Genomic DNA, 27,585 nt, shown 5'->3' with positions numbered 1-27,585 from the left:
AAAAAAAAAAGAAAAGAAAAAATTAAAAACAAAAAAATAACATTTTTCCAGTTTTCCATATCAAATATATTTCTGCTAAATGAAAGCATCATGTACAATATTAATTATATTGCCTAAGTTTTTCTTCATGTAGTCACGAAAACAGTTTTAGCAGCTGGTCTAATGGTAATTGCATTGGTTCCTAAATATGAGTTGCAGCTCAAATTGGGTCACAATATAATTCTAAAAAGAGTTAGTCTTTGATGAAATGTAAAATGTTCTATGAAAATGTGTTTTTTAACCCTTTTGTTACCAACCCACCTGAAACTACTCCTGGTTCTAGGACACAAGCATCCTCTCTTAAAACAGTCTATATTGAAATCGTCCATCAAAATTTCATGTTAATGTAAGTTCCAAGCACCAGCTTAATAATGACAAAATTCTTGTGCTAAATTCTTAATTAGTTAAAAAATTAATTGAAGGAAAAGTTCTATATTTCAGCAGAAATATGGCAACAAAAAGGTTAACAAGCCATTGGCATCATTAGAATCACAATGCAACACTTACCTCAAACAGAAAGTAAGGAATATTTTAGCAAAAGTATCAAATATAAATTTTATAAAATTTTTGGATAATTGCTTTTCTTTATATTTTACATTTAAATATATATATAAAAAAAAAGAAATTTTGTTTTGCCAGTATGAGTTGTGATACTAAAAGATTTGGAACTGTTGGTTTATTGGAATGGAAGAATAAAATCCAGTTAGGAGAGTTAAGAGCGCTGAAATTTACCAAGTTATTAATGACAAAGCATTTTTGGTGTTCATGCAACGCTGGTTATCATGCAGCATCAACATCAGTTATTTCATTTTTCATTGGTATTTCTTCTGCACTAGGGCTTCGAGATGGGGCATCGTTCTTGTCTCGTTTCCTCAGACAACATCGGTAGGAAAGGCTGTCAGTTTTTCTGGTTGAGAATACCTTGTCGTATAATACTGACCCTATGATACTGCCGGTTAGTGGACCAATCCAGTAGGCCTGTATGGAAATAATAAGAAGACCAATAAAAATGAATGGATAAACTATGCGTTCCGATAACAAGAAGCAGTTTCAAACACCACAGACCTGATATTGTTCTGAGGGACAGAGAACAAAAGTTGTGTATCATTGTAGAGGTCAGCAGGAGTTCATCATAAGTTCACCATTTATTATGGTGAACTAATGTTGAACTTATAGATCATGTACCCTGCTCCTCCTCCTCCTCCTCTTCTGCTCTGTTTTCTTTGATTGTGACAGTTGCAAGATGTGCAGACCCTGGATCATCTTCAAAACTCTCCCTCCCCTACCTAAATTCAGCTGCCTATATATGTATGTATGTATGTATGTATGTATGTATGGATGGATGGATGGATGGATGGATAGTTGGATGGATGTCATTGTTCAGTTTTATTTCAAGACTTTTTGCCAATAGAGAAAGAGCCAGTTTCTAACCTAGATTCAAGGCTCCTTCATTGGAATTTTAACATCAACAACAGGGTATTTTTGTTTGTATGTATGTATATGTGAAAATTTGTATGTTTTGTTTTTTGTATGTATTCTCATGCATATAGTTGCATATCTAGACATGCTCATATATATTTAAATGATAAACTTCTGAAAAGTTTTACAGATTTTTACTGTTCCAGTGATGGATTAGATCTGTAATGTATGTATGTATGTATGTATGTATGTTTGTATGTATGTATGTATGTATGTATGTATGTATGTATGTATGTATGTATGTATGTTTGTATGTATGTATGTATGTATGTATGTTTGTATGTATGTATGTATGTATGTATGTATGTATGTATGTATGTATGTATGTATGTATGGCTCAAGAAAAAACAAAACAAAACAAAAAACTCAAAGATGAGGTGAAAGAACAACAAAGAGGATATAGGTTTACACCAAGGAAAAATGGAAAAGGTCTTTAGGATTTTGAGTCTATGTAGAAGAAATCTTCATGGTTCAAAGGAGAAGAAGGTTGCAACAATGCACTGTGGAGTGCAGAGAGGAAGATGAGGTAAATATGACATTGTGGTCATTTACTGCATTTATCTTCATCCTTAATCATCTGGATCTGGCCTTGTCACTGGATTGTAGGTGGTCACAAATAAAAGAGTGAGATTCACAATATGCAACTTTTCTTCACTTTAAACAAAATCACAGCACAAGTCATACATACAAGTACACATCATTGACAAGGCCCAAGAAGGTTGAAAGGCATCTGGCATTCTTGCTAACCACTGTCAAGATAATTTTTCATCTCCCTCTGATATATGTATATATATATATATAGATATATATTTGAAGGTATTGACAGGCGTTCTGCCTGTCCATTATGTCTGGGATGGTATGGTGCTGTAGTTACATGTTCTACAGCAAACGTTTCACAACATTTTAAAAATTCACTAGACATAAGTTGTATTTCATTGTCAGGCACTAACTTATCTGGGATGTCAAATCTAGTAAACATTGTGTGTAAAAAGTTTATCACCATTGTGGAGGTTGGTTTTTTTTACACTTACAAATTTCTGGCCATTTTGAGAAACTATTAACTATCACTAAGTAGTAATAACCTTTTTAAGGACCAGCAACATCAATGTGTATTCTCGACCATGGAATACCTACTTTTGAACAATGTTTATTTTTTATTGTGGCAAATTTTAAATTTCGTTTTGGCTTACATACAGGTTTTCCACTCTGTTTTACTGCATTTTTTTGTTTTAGTCCCTCAGCCGCATTCAGACCGTCAACTGAACCGACTATATTTCCACACAAATCACTTATGGGCATATCCCTCAATTTGAATAGTTCCATCCATTCTGTGCCAAATATATTAAGTGAATCTTTTAATATGTATATCTTTGCCTTTTTTGTTTGACCTTGAAATGTTACATTACATATGAATTCACCGAAAAATATAATCTTTTTCCTGTAAAAACCATGTGTTACATTTTTAGACTTAATTAATTTCAGCTTACCGACATATTTCCAAGTATTTTCGCTTATAATGATGATATCACTTCCTGTGTCTAATTTCATTTTAACACTTGTATTTCTGATTTTCACCTTCATGAATTTCCTCATTGTTATATTACCAATTTCTTCTGATGACGTACTATTCATTCTTTTTTCTTTGTTCTGATGTTTTGTCATCTTCGTTCTACTGTGCATCTTTATACATCCTCTATTTCCACAATGGAACTACTCTGCTTTTTTAAAGGGACAGTTTTTCCTCCAGTGTATATCTCCATATGCACAACATGAGTTTATTTCCTGATCTTTGTTGTCTTTTTTAGAAAACTCTTTATCTCTATTCTGATTATTTCACACTTGCTTTACTTGGAAATAATCTTTATGTTCAATTTCCTCTGTGTTGTGTCTTAATTTGGCTATCCTTTCACATTCTTCTGACGTTTGCAGTAGGGTTACATCCTATTTTTGTTCCAGCTTTGCAAGAATTGTAGTTCTAACTTCTGCGTCCTTTTTGGCAGCATGCTCCTGTGTAAAAATCAGGCAGTTGAACATATCTGGCATAAATTCATCCAGCTCAAACTTCTTGTATTCCCTGTTTACTCTACCAGCATATGTGTTGTAATCCTCATTGTTGATTTTCTCTGCATTCAAACAATTCCAACATATGTTCAACAATGAGCTGGGTTTGGCTACTCCACATTGATAAGGGGCAAATACCTCGAAACTAAAGCTTATGTCCGAAGGTTTTCTTGGGAGTACTGTATCGTCCGTGTTCTGTTGTCACCTATTTTTCATCTCGTCCCAATTTTTACATTCTTTCTCAAAGATTTGCTCATATCTTCTGTAGAATGCTTCAAAAGTAACTCCTTTATCAGGTTCGTATTTGAACTCTGTTAAGGAGTTCATAACATAGTCTGTCAAGAACACTTTTTCTGACTTTCCTGATGACTTCAGTAATTGCAGCATTTGTTGCTGTAATATTATTTGTTTTTGCTGTTGCTTCTATTGCTGCTCTCGCAGTTGTATCTGCTGCTGTCTTCTTCTTCTTCCAATCAGGATTCATGCCATTAGCCACAAAGAATAATCTTTAATTCGAGCCTATTCTAAGCTACTAACAATGTGTGTGGCAACTTGAAGATCCACCCACCAGACGCGATAGACTGGCGGTTGCACGGGTGCGAAAGCTACGCCGTTATCCTCATTCCGTAAACGGTGGCTTTTAACGGGTGGAGAGCTGAACCATCCTGGGGTACAGAGGATTCACAATCTAGACTAGGGTCTGAAAGTTTACCACACCATAGTGGGTTACACCATGGTTCCTCTGCTTTGTGGCAAAAGTAGAAAGAAAGAGTGAGAGAAAGTTGTGGTGAAAGAGTACAGCGGGATTCTTCCACCCCCCACATTCTTACGACTGCGAGTCCACTGCCCTAACCACTAGGCCATTGCGCCTCCACTCTGCTGCTGTTGTTGCTTCAGATGTTGTTATTGCAGTTGCTGTTGTTGCTGTTTTTGCAACTTGAGCAAATCGGCCAACAAATTTCCCATAATTTTATTTTTTTCATAAAATGTGCACAAAAACTTTTATGAGTTTGTTAACTCCTCGTGAGTTGTTAATTCCTCATGAGTTGTTTAAATCCTTGTTGAGTTTATTGATTCCTCGTGAGTTGTTTAAATCCTCATCACCACTGTTGTATCCTTACAATGCTGGCTTGTTATGATGCCCACTTCGGTATACACTATACTTAATGAAACCAGTAAAGACACAATTATCTCTGACTGTCTACTAGATACTCTGGTATTTCACATACTTCTTACTTATATTGACTAGATTATTCCATTCATCATGTGGGAGGGGTGTACCATTATTACTAATTCCCTACAACAGAGAACCCACACACAAACTGATTTGCTGATTCTTTCAGTTCACAAGTATGCTTTTCTGGGCATCATTTTCTTTGACCACGTTTTTGCATTTATGGCTAAAAATAATGATGTTTCTGCCAATATGTTTGCTGGGTCTACATACCACCACCACGTCGCTGGAACTGTGAAATGCACAGCTCTCTACAAGGATCTTTGTATTTTTTTTTCCCATAAACTAGAGGACGGATACTGACATTAAGTACACAATACATTCCTTGGATAATGGAACAGTACCTTTAATAATTCTAGGAAAAGAAAATAATTGTGTGTCACCTTGTCATAAATCTTTGTGTTACCACGTGTAGCAACAACGATTGAAAACACGCCACTCTACCTCGTAAGGATAATTGTAAGTACACCCCGACTGGCCTCCGTGCTGGTGGCACGTAAAAAGCACCATCCGATCGTGGCTGTTTGCCAGCCTCGTCTGGCACCTGTGCAGGTGGCACGTAAAAAGCACCCACTACATTCACGGAGTGGTTGGCATTAGGAAGGGCATCCACTGCTAGTTCAGACTGGGCCTGGCGCAGCCTTCTGGCTTCCCAGAACCCAGTTGAACTGTCCAACCCATGCTAGCATGGAAAACGGACGTTAAACGATGATGATGATGATGATGATGATGATGATGATCCCGAATTCTAAAAAAACCATACACACAGTTTTACATATCAGCATGCACCACACATGAATATATACACAAAGCGAATTTAAATCATATTTCTTTTTTTTCGCTGAGGCATTGCAGTGAGTATCATGCGCATATTATAAACACACCAACCATTGACTCCTTACATCTCTCGATTGTACATAAGCACAAAGCTGTGTAACTGCCTGCTTCTGGGAATATAGTCAAATGAAATTACTCTTGTTAAATGGTACTTTTGGGTTTAAACTATTGGGGCTGTTGCATGAAGCTCTTCTCTTATGTTTGTTTACTTACCCAGTGAGCAGTCCAGACTCCAGTGATGACAGCAGGACCAAACGCTCGACAAGGGTTCATTGCTCCACCAGTTATATTGATCTGAAAAGGAGGAATTAATGTTTTAATCATACAAATTTGAAACAGTAGCAAAAAAATATATTTGAGCTGGGACATATGCAAGTGTCTCAGATGTATAGAGAAAGAAATTAATGCTGTGATAATTATACCTTTATAAAAAAAAAAGCATTAGAAATATAAGTAATGATGATGATGATGATGATGATGGTAGTGGTTATCATGGTGGTGGTGGTGATGATGATGATAGTGATGATGATAATGATGGTGATGATGATGATGGTTATGATGCTGCTGCTGATGTTGATCACTACCTCTCCATGATCCTAATATACATACAGGTGAACTAGACCAAAGTGTGTTACATCACTTATATGGTAACTGTCACATTTGTATGTTATAAGTGTGATGTTTATAAGTCTCTACATATTGATATTTGGTGAGTCCAACTGAAACAGACAGTATTAACTTAAAATAACCATGAGTCTATTATACTAAATGTATGTATTTTTAGCAAAACATGTCTAAAAGGAGATTTTCTCTCAGATAATTCCACAGCAGCATGCCTTCCTGCTGTGTGTATGCCTTTAGTATGTTACACAGACAGCAATTTTAATATAATAATGTTTGAATTGCTTGCACTAAATTTTTCACAACCTGGCAAGCATTCTGCAATATCAGTGAATGTATTATTCACTGATTCCTATATCGAGGCATAAATTTCATTCAAGCATATGACAAATGGGTACACATTGCTGACAAGACCCAAGAAGGTGTCTAACACTCTCAAGAGTCACTGTTGCGATGAGGTTCCCTTTGCTTTGATATAAATTGTGATTTTAACACAACAATTCTATGAAAGGATTTTGTGTGAGACAATTCCATAGCATTATGTCTTTTAAAAATATGTATACATTTTGTATGATACACGGATGTTTTTTCACGTGCCAGAGGGGCAATGCTGGTAATGATCACGCTTGAATGGTGCTTTTTACGTGCCACCGGCACGGAAGCCAGTCAGCTGCTCTAGCAACAATCACGCTCGGATGGTGCTCTTAGCGCTCCACTAGCATGGATGCCAGTCATCGAATTTGATTTCGATTTAAGAAAATTGGGTTTATTTTTTGGTGGAGTTTACTTAAAACACTCTTCATCTAATGGAATGATGACTGAGTGAAGAAACATCTATACAAACATATGGTCTGCTAAAAATAGCGACCAAATCTTACTAAACTCATAACTTATATATAAAAAAATGCAAGTCCATGTTTGATAATGTGATCTTAGATAGACAATGACTGAAGGAAAACAAACAAAAAAACAAAAGACAAGATAGTTAGTGTGAGAATGCTTTTGATCATAGATTTGTTGATGAATTCTGACCTAGGGTTAAACAGGAACATTGACAGTAACAACAGCAAAAACACAACATAAACAACAACAACAACAACAACAACAGCACCACCACAATGATGACCACCATTACCCCCCCCCCACCAGGCGAAATGCTTTCATTTCACGAAATTACTTAATCAAATTATCTGAATTATTAATTAAATATATTTAAGTGTAGCGCCCATAATTTTTTTTTTTTTAGTAACTTGTAAAGCTGCCAATGATATTTAGAAATAATTAGTCATATTGACTTCTAGCATTGGCAAAATCCGACAAATTTTGGAGACAGGTATCCTCCTCCTCCTCCTTCTCACCACCACCACCACCACCACACCACCATTTTAACATACACTTTTCCATGCTTGCATGGGTTGGTCAGAATTTATTGAGGCAGATTTGTTATGGTTGGACACCCTTCCTGTCACTAACCCTCACTTGTTTTCTAAACTCCCTATGGTCAAACTTTTTTTTTATTAATGGAAGGTTGGAAATGAATGATATCATGCGTATGATATCAAGACACGGGACAAATACACACACACACACACTTCCTACCTCTTCTTCTACACATTCCCCCCACACACTCCCATATACGTGTGTGTATGTTTGTTTGTGTGTGTGTGTGAGTGTGTGTGTATATTTACATAGCAACAACAACAACAACTTTTTATTAATGGAAATTGTGGCTGTGATACCAGTGCCGGTGGCACGCAAGCGAACCATCTGAATGTGGCCGTTGCCAGCGCCGCCCCGACGGGCCTCCGTGCCGGTGGCATGTAAAAAGCACCATCTGATCATGGCCGTTGCCAGCCTTGCCTGGCCCCTGTGCCAGTGGCACATAAAAAGCACCATCCGACCATGGCCGTTTGCCAGCCCCGTCTGGCACCTGTGCCAGTGGCACGTAAAAAGCACCCACTACACTCACGGAGTGGTTGGCGTTAGGAAGGGCATCCAACCGTAGAAACATTGCCAGATCAGACTGGGCCTGGTGCAGCCTTCTGGCTTCCCAGACCCCTGTTGAACCGTCCAACCCATGCTAGCATGGAAAGCGGACACTAAATGATGATGATGATGATGATATACAAGGGTTTGCTGAAAAGTTTCTGACTTTGGGTAAAAGAAAATACAGGAAGAATTCCCTCTCAGATTCATACACTTACTATAGTGGTCCTTCAGTTTTTGTAAGTCCTGTAAAAGAACTCAGAATGTTGGGCCTCCAACCAGGCCTTTTGTGACACCCTTAAAGCCAGGAACTTTTCAGAACCCCGTTGTCTATATGTATACACACACACACATACACATACGTACATCATCATCGTTTAACATCTGCTTTCCATGCTAGCATGGGTTGGATGATTTGACTGGAGAGTGGCAAACCAGATAGCTGTGCCAGGCTCCAATCTGATCTGGCAGAGTTTCTACAGCTGGATGCCCTTCCAAACGCCAACCACTCCGAGAGTGTGTTGTGGGTGCTTTTTACGTGCCACCGGCACACAACACCCGGCCTGGGAATCGAAACCACGATCCTCCAGTTCATGAAATGGGGTCTCTGTATTTGTGGATTACAAGACGAGAATGATTTCTAACAATTTCACCATCATAAAATGTTCTCCAAAGAAAGGGACTTATTGTGTATTATATATCTACATAAATATGTGTATGCACCTAATCAAATATATACACTACAATCCAAAAGTTGAAGATCACCTAAACTTATTTTGAAAAGACATCTACTAATGGAAATATGTTATTAATGCATAGTTAAATTCAGTAACTAAACAAAACTGAAAAATCAGAGAAAATCTCTTTACTCTTTTACTCGTTTCAGTTGGGTGACTGTGGCCATGCTGGAGCACCACCTTTAGTCAAGCAAATTGACCCTAGGACTTATTCTTTGTAAGCCTAGTACTTATTCTATCGGTCTCTTTTGCCGAACCGCTAAGTTACGGGTACGTAAACACACCAGCATCGGTTGTCAAGTGATGTTGGGGGGACACAGACACACAAACACACATATATATATATATATATATATATATAATATATATATATATACATATATACGACAGGCTTCTTTCAGTTTCCATCTACCAAATCCACTCACAAGGCTTTGGTCAGTCCGAGGCTATAGTAGAAGACACTTGCCCAAGGTGCCATGCAGTGGGACTGAACCCGGAACCATGTGGTTTGTAAGCAAGCTACTTACCACACAGCCACTCCTACACCTAAATCTTAGACTCATTGAAATATCTGCCCTTGTCCTTCATCACTGCCAAGCATACTCTTGTCATTCTTTTGACCAATGAAAGCAAACATTCGTTGTTAACATTTTGCCACTCTTCTTGTAAGAATTTCCAGAGGGTTTCTGCACTTTTTGGCTGTCATTTTTTTTTAACTCTGTGATCCAATTCATCCCACACAATTCCAATGGGATTACAACTGGGAGATTGGGCTTGCGATTCAATTACACTCAACTTTTTTTTCATCCATTTTCTTCTGTGAATAGCTTTTGCATAGAAGTATGTTTAGGATCATTGTCTTGTATCAGCACAAAATTATCACCAATCAGTCTCGTCCCAGATAGAAAAGCATGATGCTGGTGGATAGAGTGATACACGTTTTGGTTCAATATTCCTGTTACCCGATGAATATCCCCAACACTATTGCCTGCAAAACACCTCCAGATCATCACATTTCTCCTACCACGCTTTACAGTTGGAACTATACACTCAGGAGTCATCTGTTCACCAATTCTTTGCCTCACATAAATTCTATGCCGGGATCCGAAGATTTCAAACTTTGATTCATCAGTCCAAAGGACTCGTTTCCATTGATCAATGGTCCAGGTTTGTTGTTTTCTGGCCCATTTGAGTTTCTTACGCTTATTCATTGGTTGAAGCAGTGGTTTTCTGGCAGTGCAATGGCCATTTAGATTGGCAGCAATGAGTCTTCTCCCCACAGTTGTAGGAGACATGTTGGCTTCACTGACTTCACTTACTTGTGCAGCGATTTCATTTAGTGTCAGGTGCCTGTTTCAAAGGCTGGTGACTCTGATGAACTTATCCTGAGATTTAGAAGTCACTTTTGGACAACTTGAATAAGCTCTGTTGTTATTTTTTCTTGTTTCATTATACCTTTCAATGACGGAGTGGATGGCAATGAATGAAACTTTAACTTTTTTGGCTATTTCTCAAAAACTATAGCCTTCGCCACATAATGTGATAATGCTTTGTCTCTTTTCAGGTGATAAATTATTGGCTTTGCTCACATTTAGGTTGATTTTTAGGAATTTCACTAACTTTACTTATTTTTAATAATTGAACCTGAAAGAAACAATAACACATTTAACACAGTCATTAGGTGATGTTATCTCAACTGACAGCACATAACGATTGTAAATTAATCAAAATGTATTGCAATGTTGCCAGAAAGTGGATGCTAAAATGATTTTGACAACATTCTCATATAGACTTGCTGTCAAGAAATATGATTATTTGCTTATAAATATGTATAAATAGTGTTATTCCGTATTGAATAAACCCCAAACTTTATGCAATATGTTATTCCATTTTTTTATACTAAAAATTTATCTAAATCAATGACATTGAACTAAAAATTCCACTTTGAAATAAACTTTTGTAGGTGATTTAAAACTTTTGGATAGTAGTGTGTATGTACGTATATATATATATATATATATATATATATATATATATATATATTCCTCGACTCTCTCGTCGCTGACACATGACGAAAGAGAATCTATCTTTCTGCCCACTACCTTCTTAAAGATAAAGTGTGCTTATACTGTCTCCTTCATAAGCTCGTCTTCCTAACGTTCATAATAATTTTTCTATCGTCTTGGCTTAACAGTCCTCACCGTTTGTTTTTACTGTTTTGTTCTCACTGTCCTGTTCTTGTTACCACTTTCACTCTCTGCAAAAAAATCCCAAATCTTATTTAATTTGCTTTGTGGGAAGGACTGTTTCAACGAAGCCGCATCTTGTCCTTGCCTTTGAAACACAGAGTAGATGAAACAGGGACAATGGAAGAAGGGGAATATTCTTTATGTTGCATATCTTGTTTCTCTGTTTTTTTTTGTTGTTCGAAAAAAAGTTCGTTTCTATGTTTTTGTTTTTATGTTTTTGTTTCTCTTGTGTTCTACGTTTTTTTGATGTCCTATACCCATATATGCATGTATATATGCATATATATGTATGTGTGTGCATATATGTATGTATATATACATATATTTATATATTATTTATATTATTATGTGATCAAATGCCACACATCCTTTTCCAAGTAAGTTTTATATATATATATATATATATACATACACACACACATATGTGCACACACACACACACATGTGCACACACACACACACACACACACCACACACACACACACACAGACATGTACATGAGACAGAAATTGAATACATGAGGATGAGGTGAGAAACAAACAAAGTATATTAGGTCTAAGCTAAGGAAAATTAGAAGTCTTTTATATTTTGAGTGTATGATCTTCCACAGAAAAAAATAGATGAGGAGAGAAAAAATGGAGAGAGAAGAGCAAATGTATCTCAATTAAATGGTCACTGCATACTGAGGTTTCTTTCATTATCTGTTAACCTAATCCATTCACAAGGCTTTGGTTGGCCCAGGACAATAAAAAAATACTTGTTCAAGGTGCCACAAAATGGGACTGAACCTAAAACCACTTGGTTGAGAAACAAACATCTGAATTACACAACTACAACTGCATTCATAGTTAAACTGACCCTTGTTTACTTGAATGGAACTTTATTTCACCAGCTTTGGAAGAATGGACGACAAAGCTGAGCACAGCAAGATTTGAACTCACAACCTAAAGACATGAAACTAAATACCATAATGCATTTTATCTAATCAGTACAATTAGACCACCATTTGTGATTCTGACAATCCATTGTGATATAAACTTTGATTAACTATTGCCAACAATTTGCAAATGGAGCGTCAATCTTTGGCAAAGGTTTGGTTTTTCCTTCCTGTCTGGAAACAAATGTTATAATTTACTTGTGGACTCAATCAATTAGACCTATAAAGTAAGATGTGGTAAGAGGTGTACTGATTACTTGACACTTCACTGATTGGTTATCTCCACCAAAGCAGCTCAGAACATGATTGTTAACGTGTCTTATTCAATATGACTTTCACACTTAGTAACATAAAATATATGTTTAATTAACAGAACTGATTGGAATTGCTGGAATGTAACCAGCTTAAAGAGCAAATAAAAAATGAGATGTGACTTGTCAAATGACAAGAAGTACGTTAAGGTGTGAACAGTTTACGAACAATACTATTTGAAATTTTTTTTACTGACCTACAATACAGGCATGGCTGTGTAGTTAATAACAAGCTTGCTTCCCAACCATGTGGTCTCAGGTTCAGTCCCGTTGCACAGCACCTGGGGTACATGTCTTATACTATAACCTTAGACCAAATAAATTCTATTAAAATGGTGATGACAATGATGATGGTGATGATATGTACATACATACATATTTACATACACATACACACATATATATTTACTCATATGCACACATGCACAAACATGCATGTATGTATGTATATATATATACATATACACACATACATACATATAAACATGCATATTTACATGCACACATAAACATATATATCTTTACTCATATGCAGACATGCTCAAACATGCATGCATGTATATATATATATATATTATATATATACATATACACACACATATATATATTTACATACATACATACATACAAACATACATATTCTTGCATTCTTTTACCTGTTTCAGTCATTTAACTGCAGCCATGCAGGGGCACTGCCTTTAGTTGAGCAAATCAACCCCAGGACTTATTCTTTGTAAGCCTAGTACTTATTTCTGAACCACTAAGTTATGGTGACATAAACACACCAGCATCAGTTGCGTGCACACACACACACACACACACACACACACACACACACACACACACACACACACACACACACACAACTGGCTTCTTTCAGTTTCCATCTACCAAATCTAGTCATAAAGCTTTGGTCGGCCTGAGTCTACAGTAGAAGACACTTGCCCAAGGTGCTATGCAGTGGGAATGAACCTGGAACCATGTGGCTGGTAAGAAAGTTACTTACCACACAGTCACTCCTGCACCTATATATATACTTTATTTAAAAGCAGCAGAAATTTAACAAAAGCTGTTACTCGGAGTTTTATATATATATATATATATATATATATTTCATTTCATTTCATTTCATTTGAGTTTGAGTCCATGCTCAGGCCAAGTCGAAGACTCCACCCTCAGAGTCTGGTGTGGTTGCCAGGTTGTATTCTCTGTTTAATTTTGACATGTGTAGGAGCGAGTTTGAGTCAGTTTGTGCTCATTGTGTATATCCTGGGAGATGGGGTTCATCTCTAATGGTGCTTAAGTATCTATCCAACTGCAATTTGAATGATTCCACACTGCATCCTGATAGATTTCTGACATGTACTGGAATGGAGTTGAATAGTTGTGCTCCTCGAACCAACAGACTTGACTCTCGCAGGGTTTTTGCTGCCTGGCCAGCCTTTTTGTTGATTGGTGGTAGCTGGCAGCGTCTTCCGTGGCGCAGTGAGTGGTAGGTTTTGATATATATATTTACATACACACATACATACACATTCCTATTTACATTTCTCCTTGTTAATGTACTTTTCTTTAATGGATTAATATTGTTTCTCACTATTTTGTAGTTTAATTGGAGAATATTCTCGAAGATAGCTAAAAACATTATCACTTTAATTGACCGAACCTGATACCTCATTATTTCTGTATAACCTACTTTTTCGTGTGTGCTTCTCATTTCTTTCTCAAGTAATTTTATACACTCATACAGTACATACACCCATACCTATGAAGATATATAGCAACTTATCTATTTACCTATCAACCTAGTCACTCATCAATCTGTCTGTCTGTCTGTCTGTCTGTCTGTCTGTCCATCTGTCCATTCACCCATTCATCTATCTATCTATCTATCTATCTATCTATCTATCTATCTATCTATCTATCTATCTATCTATCTATCTCAGACTTGTTTGGAGACGTCTTGGTCGACAACACACAAACGTGTGCCATGCCGGGCCGGAGCATCCATGACAACCTCCATCTGATGCGCTACATCATAGATAGAGTAGTTAAGGAACCTGGCATGGGTGGGGCCCTGATCAACTTGGATCAATCGAAAGCCTTCGATAGGGTAGACCATCGATACTTGGAGGCAGTCCCGAGAGCGGCTGGTTTCGGTCCCGTCTTTCGTGGCTGGATAGCTGCCTTGTACAGAGGCATCCGTTCGGTAATTCGTGTAAATGGACATCTATCGAGACCTCTCGACATTGCACGTTCGGTCCGTCAGGGATGCCCCCTCTCGGCGCTTCTATACGTATTGACTCTTGAGCCACTACTGCGGAAGCTGGCGACTCTGAGGGGCATCCCGCGAGAATTGGGATGCGGGACGAGCATGTCTGCATATGCGGACGACGTCACCGTCATAGTGTCAAGCCACGTGCTTATCAAGCTGGTCGGCGAGACACTGAAAGACTACGAAGCAGTGACAGGAGCAAAAATCAACCGGGAAAAGTCAGTGGGCTTGTGGCTCGGCACCTGGAGAAGCAAGCCCATGCCGTCCACCAGTACCTCCGTCGTGGGACGCTGGACAGACAGCCCGGTTGAGTTGCTCGGGGTCTGGTTCGGTCTGGACCTCCAAATGGAGAAGAACTGGAATGAGATAACGAGTAGGAAACTGAGAGGAAACTGTCCCTAAAAGGTTGGGCGGAGGTGGCGAACACGTACATCGCATCCATCATCTACTACCGCCTGACCGTCGTACCTTGTCCCGACCCTACCATCACCAAACTAGAACGCATTCTCTTCCGCTTCTTGTGGAAAGGATGCGTCCCCAACACATTCCCCAACACATTCCAACCTCTGATTCACAAACATGATGTCACCTTTCCTTTCATCTTTTTTACATGACCACTTTGTGTCTGCTCCTCAGAGCTGGCTGGTCTAATGTTACTCTAATTCAGAGAAACCTAACTTATTTATTTCTTATCCTTTTAGCAGCCATATTGTGTCTATTTTCAGGTCCTATGCTACCTACTTTATCCAGTTTGTCCTCCTCAAAATGTCGGCTCTCTAGAAATCCCTTTCCTGACCATTTTTTATTGTAATCAAGAGGAATACAAAATGTGTCAATATCATGGGCTTTGGAAGACCTACAGGGGCGACAAGCATTACTTCTCTTCCAGATCAGAACAGCAATATAATAAGAGCAACCAAGATAGGAGTGGAGTCAAGGTTGGAGTGGAGTCAAGGCTGGCATAGAGACAAGGCTGGAATAGAGTCAAGGTTGCAGTGGAGTCAAGGCTGGAGTGGAGTCAAGATTGAACTGGAGTCAAAGCTGAAGTGGAGTCGAGGCTGGACTGGAATAATGGTAAGAGTGGAGTCAAGGCTAGAGTGAAGTCAAAGCAGCAATAGAGTTGAGTTTGGAGTGGAGTCAATGATAGGGGTAAGCTGACACTTGAGTAGAAGAAGGGAAAGTTCCCAGAAAATTTTGTGTCTGTCATTTTGTTTGTTATTTTTATATCATCATTTTAATATTTACTTTTTCCTGCTTGTATGGATCAAAAATTATTTTAAAAATATTTTTGAGGTAGATTTTCTGTGGTGAAATGTTCTTTCTGTGGCCAAACTTTGCCTGTTTCTAAGCAATATTTCCCATGGCCAAAACAGTGGGCTGGTAGAATTGACAAAAAATGCCCTAGCAGTATTTTGTCTGACTTTTCATTCTGAGTTCAAATGCTGTCAGGGTTGACTTTGCCTTTCATCCTTTCAAGATTGATAAAATAAGCACAAGTTGAACACTGAGTTCAATGTAATTGTCCTACTCCTTTCCTCCAAATTGCTGGCCTTGTGCCAAAATTTGAAACCAATATTTTCCATGACTGATGACTGGAAACAAATGATGTCACTTTTATGGTGATAGCTGTTTACAATTACTAAGCCATGTCAAGATAAAGAAACACAAACAAGTGTACACACACGACCCCCACTCCTCAGAATTTTGCCTCCCAGTCACATAGTTCTGAGTTCAGTCTTACTGTGTGACACCTTGGCCAGGTGTCTTCTGCTGTAGCCATGGGCCAACCAAAGCTTTGTAAGTAGATTTGAGAGACTGAAAGAAGCCTGCCATATATATGTATATACATTTGTGTATGTGTGTGTATTATTGTCTCCTTGGTTTGTCATCGTGTGATAGTTGTAAATGAGCACTGTCACGTAAGTGGCGTCCTTCATATCCAATCTTTCATGAGAAACATGCTTGCTTCAGAGAAATATTACATTACATGGAAACACGCAATGGTTAGTGACAGGAAGGGTGTCTGGCTGTAGAATATCCACCTCAACAAATTCTATGAACATGGAAAAAGTGACTGTGAGATGATGATGATGATGATATGTATATATAAATATGTGTAGATGCATACATACATAAATATATAATATGTAATATATGTGTGTGTGTGTGCATACATATATATATATATATATATAGTTAATCCAAACATGAAAACACAAAGAGAAAACACAACAACGTGAGTACGTGGAACAAATATAGTATTGTTGGACACTCAGGAAGGAAGGGAAGAAGGAAGATTTAACGTTTCGAGCGGAGCTCTTCGTCAGAAACATAGGAAAAGGAAAGATCCAGAGAAGGGAAGACGGAGAAAAAAAATCGCCAACGGTACACACGCGGTCACAATATATATATTACGTTACTTGGAAACACGTAATTATATTATTATCATATTATTATTATAATATTATTATATTATTGTATGTACATATGCACATATATTTATATATTATTTATATTATTATATAAACCCGGAATCAGCCACATGGTTCCAGGTTCAGTCCCACTATATGAAACCTTGGCCAACTTTTGCCTACTATATCCTTGGGCTGACCAAAGCTTTGTGAGTGGATTTGGTAGAAACTGAAAGAAGCCCGTCTCTCTCTCACACACACACACACATCTATGTGCATGTGTCTTTGCGTCTGTGTTTGTCCCTCACCACTGCTTGACAACTGGTGTAGTTCAGCAAAAGAGATTTACATGATAAGTACCAGGCTGAATAAAACAAAATTATTTGGGTCAATTCATTCTACTAAAGATTCTCCAAGGCAGTGCCCTAGCAGCCTAATGACTGAAACAAGTAGAAGATAAAAGTTGTATATGTATACCGTAAATCCTCGAGTATAGTTCGCCCTTGAGTATAATACGCAGAGGATTTTTAGGGGGCTGTACTTTTGAAAAACCTAAACCTTGTGTATAATAAGCACCCCTTCTCTAACTTGAGTCAAGGAGGTCTATATAATGTCTCTGGTTTGTAAAAATGTATACGGTAACGTCCTTTATTATTATTGTATATATTACATAATGCAAATGTGTAGCTTTTTTTGTGCATTTTGTTTGCAGAAAATAAAGAAATAACAGTAATAACGTTTAATAAATGTTGCTTACTGCAAGTTATGGATGATCCTTTTATGACTTCATTGCTTTCAGGCTTAGCTTAAGGTATTTTCGTATCACAAAATGCGTCTGAATAAACATTGCCAGACACCAAATAGAGACTCGGACATTGCTTAGAAAATAATTTTCATTTTTAACCTCATATATAGTACGCACTAGGGATTTTGACCTTTAAATTTTGGGAAAAAAGTGCGGATTATACTCGAGGATTTACGGTATATATAAAGGCTAAAGATCCCCTCCAGTCATGAATGATGATGAGATTGAACCAAGAAGGTTACTCTCCGAGGCACAAGTCTGGGCAAGTTTGTTTATAGAAGGCTAGCAATTGCCCATGCATATCAGCCTCCCGTCTTCACACCACCGATGTTATCCAAGGGAAAGGCAAAGGCTGATATAGTCCAGCACCAGTGGTGTCACAACTTACTTCTACAGCTGAGTGAACTGGAGCAACATGAAATAAAGTGTCTTGCTCAAGAACACAGCACACAACCCGGTTTGAGAATTGAACTCACAACCTCATGATTGTGAACTCGATGCTCTAACCACTGAGCCATGTGATTTCACTGTGTGTGTGTGTGTATGTGTGTGCGCACGTGTGTACATGTAGAAGGTAGTGATACCCCCAATACCCACAGTTTATACATACACAGCTAGATTTGTTAGTAGGCTGTTATATAGGCGAATATATATATATACGTAGGTAGGTAAACAGACAGATATGTAGATAGATATATAGGTAATACAGATAGACAACCACACACACACACACACACACACATACACACACATATACACAAAAGGAGATAGAAACACATGACCACACACACACACACACATATACACAAAAGGAGATAGAAACACATGACCACACACACACACACAAGCATATCTGGAGACAGACATCCATACATACCAGACACATACATAGTCACACAAATCCACATACAGACACACTCAAACGCATACACACAAGGAGACAGAGGTACATACACAGATACACACACACACAGACATGAACACACAAACACATGAATATGCAGAATACATACATACAAATGTACACACACGCATACCTATATATATATGCATACATGCACACACATATACATACATACACACATACATACATGCATACATACAATCATACATACATACATACATATGTGTATACACATGCACATTGATGCACACACTTGCACACAAACAAACAAATTAAAAGAACGCAGGTCCGATAATGGACAGAATCAACAACTACTGAAGAGGTTGCAAGAAGCAATGAAAATTTTGGGAAAAAAAAAGTAAATGAGTGGAAATTGAATTGGTGAGTGTGTTAATTAATAAGGCATTAAAACAGAATGACTCTCTCCTGACACAACAGAAGGGGCACGTGTCTCTAAGGCCCTCCCTTGGATCTGTCCCTGTGTGTGCCCGATTTCAGTTCTTCGGTTTTTACTGTAGCGAGTAAATTATATGTGGAAATTGACAATTTAATAGTCTGTTATCAGCATATTGGATTGAAATAATTTTCTTTAGCCCTTACTTATAAGTTGTTTATAATTTTAACAGTAAAGGTATTTTAATATGCTGCCACATTTTTTGATGGAATTTTTTTTCTGTAGAAAAAAACTTCATCCTATATTAGTAGTATATATATATATATATATATAATATATATATATATATATATATATATATATATATATATATATATATATATATATATATATATATATGTATATATATATATATATATATATATATATACATACACAAAAGATTCGAGCGAGGTCATTGCTAGGACTGTGTGACTGGCCCCTGTGCCGGTGGCACATAAAAAGCACCCACTACACTCTCGGAGTGGTTGGCGTTAGGAAGGGCATCCAGCTGTAGAAACTCTGCCAGATCAAGATTGGAGCCTGGTGCAACCATCTGGTTCGCCAGCCCTCAGTCAAAATCGTCCAACTCATGCTAGCATGGAAAGCGAAAATTAAATGATGATGATGATGATGACACGCACACACATGCACACACACACACACACACACACACACACACACACACACACACACACACACACACATGCACACATACACACACACACACACACATACATACACACAATGGTCATCCTTCAATGAAATCCAGTCACCAGGCTTTGTTTGACATGAAGCTATAGTAGAAACTTACTCTACGTATCACAGAGTGGGACTGAACTGGAGTCGAAGTGAGTCAAGTGTTGATGTTATTGGACACTGATCCCTTGAGAAACCTAACTGGGAATCACCTTCTTTTGTTGGGAGAGAATGTTAGTCTCTCTGTCTTTCCCCCTCTCTTGCAATCATGTCACTGTATTTGTTGATAAATAGTAAAAACACAAGGAAACAAGCTAGGTTGAGTTGACTTGTGATGAAAGATGATTCAGCTATGATCATTGTGTCTCTTTTCTTGATAATGTGTAATTGGGATTGCATTATCTAATGTGTCTGTTTTTTTTTCATTATGAGATGATATAATTTGTGTGAGACTTGACTGCTATTTCTAGTAGGTCAAGTGACCTCATAGAAGCTCCTTTGTTGGCTTGCACGTAAACAAGTGATTTGTAGAATTGTAATTATGTAAATAAGAAACAATGTAATTGTAATGATTCCATGTAGATTAATTATTTCATTTAGATAATGTGGTGATGTAATATGAATACATGAATAACTTATCTTTTGTGTCTTTATTACATGAAGGTGGGAAACCAGCCCTATGAGACCTGACCTCTAACATAAAACAGAATGAAGTACTAACTGGGACAGCATCATGGTTAATAAAATGAACAGACCTTGCAATAAAATTGAATAAACAATAGGTTAGAAAACTGAGGAAATTACATTAATGAGGTGTATATGTGAAGGTGGTAGGCTGGCAGAATTGATAACATGTTGAACAAAATGCTTAGCAGTATTTCTTATTTCTTTATTGCCCACAAGGGGCTAAACATAGAGAGGACAAACGAGGACAGACAAAGGGATTAAGTCAATTACACCAATCCCAATGCGTAACTGGTACTTAATTTATCGACCCCGAAAGGATGAAAGGCAAATTCTGACCTCGGCGGAATTTGAACTCAGAACGTAAAGACAGACGAAATACCTATTTCTTTACTACCCACAAGGGGCTAAACACAGAGAGGACAAACAAGGACAGACAAATGGATTAAGTCGATTATATCGACCCCAGTGCATAACTGGTACTTAATTTATCGACCCCGAAAGGATGAAAGGCAAATTCTGACCTCGGCGGAATTTGAACTCAAAACGTAAAGACAGACGAAATACCACTAAGCATTTTGCCCGGCATGCTTACGTTTCTGCCAGCTCACCAGTTTATAGCAGTATTTCTTTTAGTCCTTTACATTCTGAGTTCAAACCCCACAGAGGTCAACATTGTCTTTCAACCTTTGGGAGTTGATAAACCAAGTATCGGTTGTGCACTGGGGCTGATGGAACCAACTAGCTCCCTCAGCCCAAATTTTAGGGCTTGAGCCTTGTAGGAAGATAAAAAAAAAATATGCTATGTTCATATTATTTGCTATAATAATTGGTGGCAAGATGGCGGAATCATTAGTGCACTAGATGAAATGCTTAACGGCATTCCTTTCAGCTCTTTTACACCCCAAGTTCAAATTCTGCCAAGGTCAAGTTTACCTTTCGTATTTTCAGGGTTGATAAACTAAGTATCAGTTGAGCACTGGAGTCAATGTAATTAACTAGTCCCCTCTCCCACCCCGAATTTCAGGCCTTGTGAAACTCAAGGGAATAACTCATTCCCACCTAATCAAATAAGCCAAACTACTTATACTTGCAAGAATACAAAATTGATAAGGTTGAACATACTATCTGAAACTTAGGATGATATTGGACCCAAAATAGAACATTGAGGAAAAGCATGGAAAAGCAAAGATAGTAGAAGAATGATGGCTATTTAAAACAACTTTAATGCTACATTGATCCAGAGATACATATAAGCATTCCTTTTGTAGCAGAAAAATTTGAACAAAATTGCAATGAAGACATCGAATATTAATAAAAGATGGAAACAGTGAATAATAAATAAATTCACTGGTATTGCGGAAACCTTGCCAAGATTGTAAAAAGCTTGGTGAATGCAATTGAAACAGCATTAAAATAACCATCTGAGTATCATACTAAATGTATATACACTATTGCAAAGCATTCACTAAGTCTTTTGCAGTCCAGAAAGCTTTCTGTGAAACTAGTGGATATTTATTCATTGTTTCTTATTTATTGTAGAATGAATTTCATCTTATGAATGGGTGCACCACATTGACAAATCCCACATAGGGCAAAAAGCTTTATATGTGAGTGTATGTATGTATGTATGTATGCATGTATGCATGTATGTATGTATGTATGTATGTATGTACATATATATATTAATGTAGGAGTGGATGTGTGGTAAGTAGCTTGCTTATGAACTACATGGTTCCGGGTTCAGTCCCACTGCGTGGCACGTTGGGCAAGTGTTATCTACTATAGCCTTGGGCTAACCAAAGCCTTGTGAGGAATTTGGTAGACGGAAACTGAAAGAAGCCCGTCGTATGTATATATATATATATATATAATATATATATATATATGTATGTATATATATATGTATGTATGTGTGTGTATATGATTGGGTGTCTGTGTTTGTCCCCCCAACATCGCTTGACAACCGATGCTGGTGTGTTTACACCCCAGTAACTTAGCGCATACAGACATACATATCCTTACTTAGTGCATACTGACATACATATCCTTACATATATATGTGCACACAAACATACCTACATATAGGTGTGGGGTTTGAGTGTATTTATTTGTGTGTGTGCATGTGTATATGTGTGCATGTGTGTGTGTGTATGGAGATAAGTATGCATAAGTATTTACGAGAAGCCACCTGTCACTAAAAGTCAACACACATTAATGGATCAAATGCCAAACCCTAAACCTCTTGAAAGAACAGAAAATAGCAACTACAACACACACACATACATATACATACATATATCATCGTCATTATCATCGTCGTCGTCATTTTAATGTCAACTTTTTCATGTTTGTATGAGATAAATGGGACTTGTGGTGATAGGTTTTCTACAGGCACACACCTTTCTTGTCACCAACTTCCGCTTCTTTCAGAATAAAGTAATATTTCTCCATGGCTGGAGATAATTTCATGGAAGATTGGAGATGAAAGAAGTCACATGCTTACATTCATGTGTATATACAAAGATATATATTTAAGTGTAATGAAATGTAAAGTCTTAAGTGCAACGAAACACAGAAGTTGTATGCACGTATAAAAAGGCATTCACTGCTATATACAAAAGAATACAGCCGTAACACCCACCTGCCCTTGATTAAGTCTTAGATAGTGACCAAGATCTTTGGCGACTTGCCATGCTTGAGAAGGCCTGTCACACCAAGTGAAATCATAGCTGGAGCCATTGTTGGTGTCACATAACTGGCACCTGTGCTGGTTGTTTGTTCCTTCTCGAGCCATGCCTTGCTCATAAGGTCTCAGTCATTCGTCAAAAGTCTCAGTCATTCGTCATTACCTCCATGAGGCTCAATGCTTGAAAGGTGCTTTTTACTTACCACCAGCACAGCTTGTGGAGGCACATGGCCTAGTGGTTAGAGCAGCAGACTCGCGGTCGAGGGATTGCGGTTTCGAATCTCAGACCGGGCGATGTGTGTGTTTATGAGCAAAGCACCTAAGCTCCATGCGGCTCCAGCAGAAGGTAATGGCGAACTTCTGCTGACTTTTTCGCCACAACTTTCTCTCACTCTTTCCCCCTGCATCTTGCAGCTTGCCTGTGACGGACCGATGTCCTGTCCAGGTGAGGAAAGGACTCAGTCGATTACAGTGACCCCCATTTTCAACTGGTACTTAATTTATCAACCCCAAAAGAATGAAAGGCAAAATCAACCTTGGTAGAATTTGAATTCAGAATGTAAAGGCAAACCAAATGCCACTAAGTATTTTGCTTAGCATGCTGATGATTCTTATTTCTTTATTGCCCACAAGGGGCTAAACATAGAGGGGACAAACAAGGACAGACAAAGGGATTAAGTCAATTACATCGACTCCAGTACATAACTGGTACTTTATTTATCGACCCCAATTGGATGAAAGGCAAAGACGACCTCAGCGGAATTTGAACTCAGAATGAAACGGCAGACGAAATACCTATTTCTTTATTGCCCACAAGGGGCTAAATACAGAGAGGACAAACAAGGACAGACAAATGGATTAAGTCGATTATATCGACCTCAGTGCATAACTGGTACTTATTTAATTGACCCGAATTGGATGAAAGGCAAAGTCAACCTCAGCGGAATTTGAACTCTGAATGTAACGGCAGATGAAATACCGCTAAGCATTTTGCCCGGCATGCTAACATTTCTGCCAGCTTGCCACCCTTGCATGCTGATGATTTTGCTAGCTTGCCAGCTTGATGATGTACGTAAATACTGGTTTTAAATTTTGGCACAACACTAGTGAATTCAAGGGTGGGGCTAAGTTTATTACAGCGACCCCAATACTCAAATGGTACTTATTTTATTGACCCCCAAGAGGATGAAAGGCAAAATTGATCTCAGTGGAATTTGAACTCAGGATTTGGACGGGTGTGCTAAGGATTCTACTAGCTTGCCACCTGAATGTATGTAAATATTGATAACAAAATGAACAAAATACTCCATCAGAACCTGAGATACCAACAGGGAGCAAGAAGCGAGTGTTAGCACAAAAGAGGTGCATATATCATCATCGATAAGATTACCAGTTTTAATGGAAGAAGTTTTACAAACCAATGAGTAAATTTCTTCATGAACTAATTATCTAATTGATTGATACTGAAGCAATATACAACTAGTTCTTATATTTTATTGGTAACACATATACGGACACACACACATATGTATATACATGTGTACACACATATGTATATACATACATGTTCACATGCATATATACACCCATGTACACACATTTATGAAGAAGTAGATTGATAGAGGCAGCTGGATATCGAAAGTACAATTTTAATTTCATTGAAACAAATTATATTATTCCCTGAGAGTGCACAATAGCTCAACAAGTAGTCAGTGTGATGACTTTTGTCTCTGTGAAAAAGGACTTTAAAATATACCTCACCAATAGGAAGTAGGAAATATTTTACCAGAAGTTACCTTGCAGGGTGGAGGTGCAATGGCCCAGTGGTTAGGGCAGTGGACTTGTGGTCGGAGGATTGTGGTTTGGATTCCAGACCAGGCGTTGTGTGTGTTTTTGAGCGTAAACACCTAAAAAGCTCCACAATGCTCTGACAGGGGGTGGGGGCAACCCCTGTTTTACTCTTTCGCCACAACTTTCTCTCACTCTCTCTTCTTGTTTCTTGAGTAATGCTGCGATGGATTGGCATCCTGTCCAGCTGGGGGGAACACATACGCCACAGAAACTAGGAAACCAGGCCCATGAGCCTGGCTAGGCTTGGAAAGGGCGACGTTTATGGTTTTTTTACCTTGCATCCAAGAGATTCTAGTGACTGCTTACCACTACTGCCCTAATAACAGTTAGTCATTTAGCCACATAAGTAGCAGTTAATGACATCAGAAATGATTTATATGTAAATTGACCCTACTACATAATATCTTGGGTAAGTGTCTTTTATTATAGTTCCAGGCAGACCAATGGCTTATGAGTGGATTTGGTATATGGAAGCTTGTTGAGTGTGTGTCTATATATGAGTGGCTGTCTATATATGAGTGGCTGAGTGGTAAGTAGCTATGATGAAAATCAGTTAATCAACCTGTTCAGGAGAATGTTTGGGCCGGGGTATCTGGATAATTACCAGAAATCCCTGGCTAGGCAGTGCTTCCATGCGGCATTACTGGTTCATGACAAGCTTTCAAGGTACGAAAGTGCCATCTCGCTGACATGCCCGAGATGTGGGTTGGATAGGGAAACCGTTTTGCACGCATTCATGGAGTGTCCGGAATTATCGGGACTGATAGCTTTCATCGAACAACTGATGTCAGTGATGGGAAGAGTACAGTTATCGACTGAGTCTTTCATCAAGATCGTGCCACCTCCTTCTCTTAGCAAAGAAAGGAAGGCCTGTTTTTTCTGCATAGTAGCCATACTGAAAGAAACAGTATGGAAGACGCGTGTGAAAGGCATAGTGACAGGTACCTTTGTCTCTGGCCAGGGGTTGGTCAACTTCTTTAGTTACCACCTCAATAGTAAGATCAGGCTGGAGAAGAAGTGTCTGTCACGGGATATATTTGTTAAAAGATGGAAACCTGTGGAAAGTAAGTTGGGTGCGATTGGCACCAAGTAAGTGCATTCAAGATGAAAAGTAAAAGTTCTACTCAGGTTTCCCTCTACCAAATCTACTCACAAGGCTTTGGTCAGCCTGAGGCTATAGTAGAAGACAGTTGTCCAAGGTCCACGCAGTGGGACTGAACCCAGAACCATGTGTCTGGTAAGCAAGCTACTTACCACACAGCCACTTCTATGCCTATACATCATAACTTCATGAATATGTGAGACAAATGAAATTTGGAGATCGTGAAAAACTATTACTGAATCTGATTTCATGCATTGACGACTGATATTTTTTAGTAAATGCAATTGTTTTCATGTTATATAAATATATGTGGTTATATTACACCATGTAGCAAAATAAAAATTTTTTTTGCCTTTGGTCAGTAAGTGTTATTTCTTATTTGCTTCTATCTAGAAATCAAAGGAAATGACTACTTATTTTCTATTACATTTCAGACAGATTCAGCACTAAGTTTCTGAAGCAGAAATATCATTATAACAAATATTCTGCTCAATACCACAGATTTGCTTCTCTGTTGCTTGACTGTAACCACTTCAACAAGTTCCTTAGTAGCTGACAATATGTGCATCTCTGACCATGAGCAGGAGTAGTAGAAGAGCAGCATAGCTATGTATTGAGTGGGATTCTTTGGGGTTTGAATAAATATAACAAAAGAAAAATTTGGAGGAAATATTAGCCATTTTTCATACTTTTTAAGGGTAAGCAAATAGGAAATAACAGTTGCTACTCAAGGACAAAAATCGTGTTTATACAGTGTTGTATATTATCATATTGTTGGTTGTCACATGCATTTTTTACCTGACATATCACAGTCTCTTTATATATTATTGTTGTCACTTCTATTTTCTATTGCAATATATCCTAATTTTTTTAGAACAATCTACTTTCACAGGTAGTCAGTGTTATGACTTTATGTCTACTTGAATTAAACAAACAGGAAGAAAAGCTCTTAAATATACTGTACTTGCATACTTACATACATACATACTTACATACATACATACATACAGACATATGTACATACACACACACACAACTTCCAGTTTGGATAATCTTGGATTTTCAGAAAAAGAAATCAACAATCTTTAAGTGGAACAGTAAAACTGTGCAAGACTTTTCTCAGGTTTAAAATATGATATTGTTTTTGTTATCTACATTCCAACAATGGACCTTTGTATCTTTGTTAAAAACCAGCTCCTTCTTCAAAGGAAGAGATTAAATAGTCAGAAACATAAAAGAAC

The 27,585-nt window shown here is 37.9% G+C and overlaps 1 protein-coding gene across 2 annotated transcripts in view; it reads right to left on the bottom strand.

Annotated features, from left to right (window-relative positions):
- Positions 1-611: 611 nt before the first annotated feature.
- LOC115216474 (aquaporin-like) overlaps positions 612-27,585 on the bottom strand; it is a 76,114-nt gene continuing 49,140 nt past the window's right edge. For both annotated transcript variants that reach the window (XM_029785838.2, XM_029785839.2), the window contains exons 2-3: positions 5,864-5,944; positions 612-1,017 (exon numbers count right to left, since the gene is read on the bottom strand). In XM_029785838.2, the coding sequence (XP_029641698.1) occupies positions 820-1,017; positions 5,864-5,944 (279 nt within the window). In that variant the 3' untranslated portion in view covers positions 612-819. The remainder of the gene's footprint in view (positions 1,018-5,863; positions 5,945-27,585) is intronic.

Source organism: Octopus sinensis, linkage group LG10, assembly GCF_006345805.1.
Source record: "Octopus sinensis linkage group LG10, ASM634580v1, whole genome shotgun sequence".
Classification (NCBI taxonomy): Eukaryota; Metazoa; Mollusca; class Cephalopoda; order Octopoda; family Octopodidae; genus Octopus; species Octopus sinensis.
This window is presented reverse-complemented; position numbering and strand designations above follow the sequence as displayed.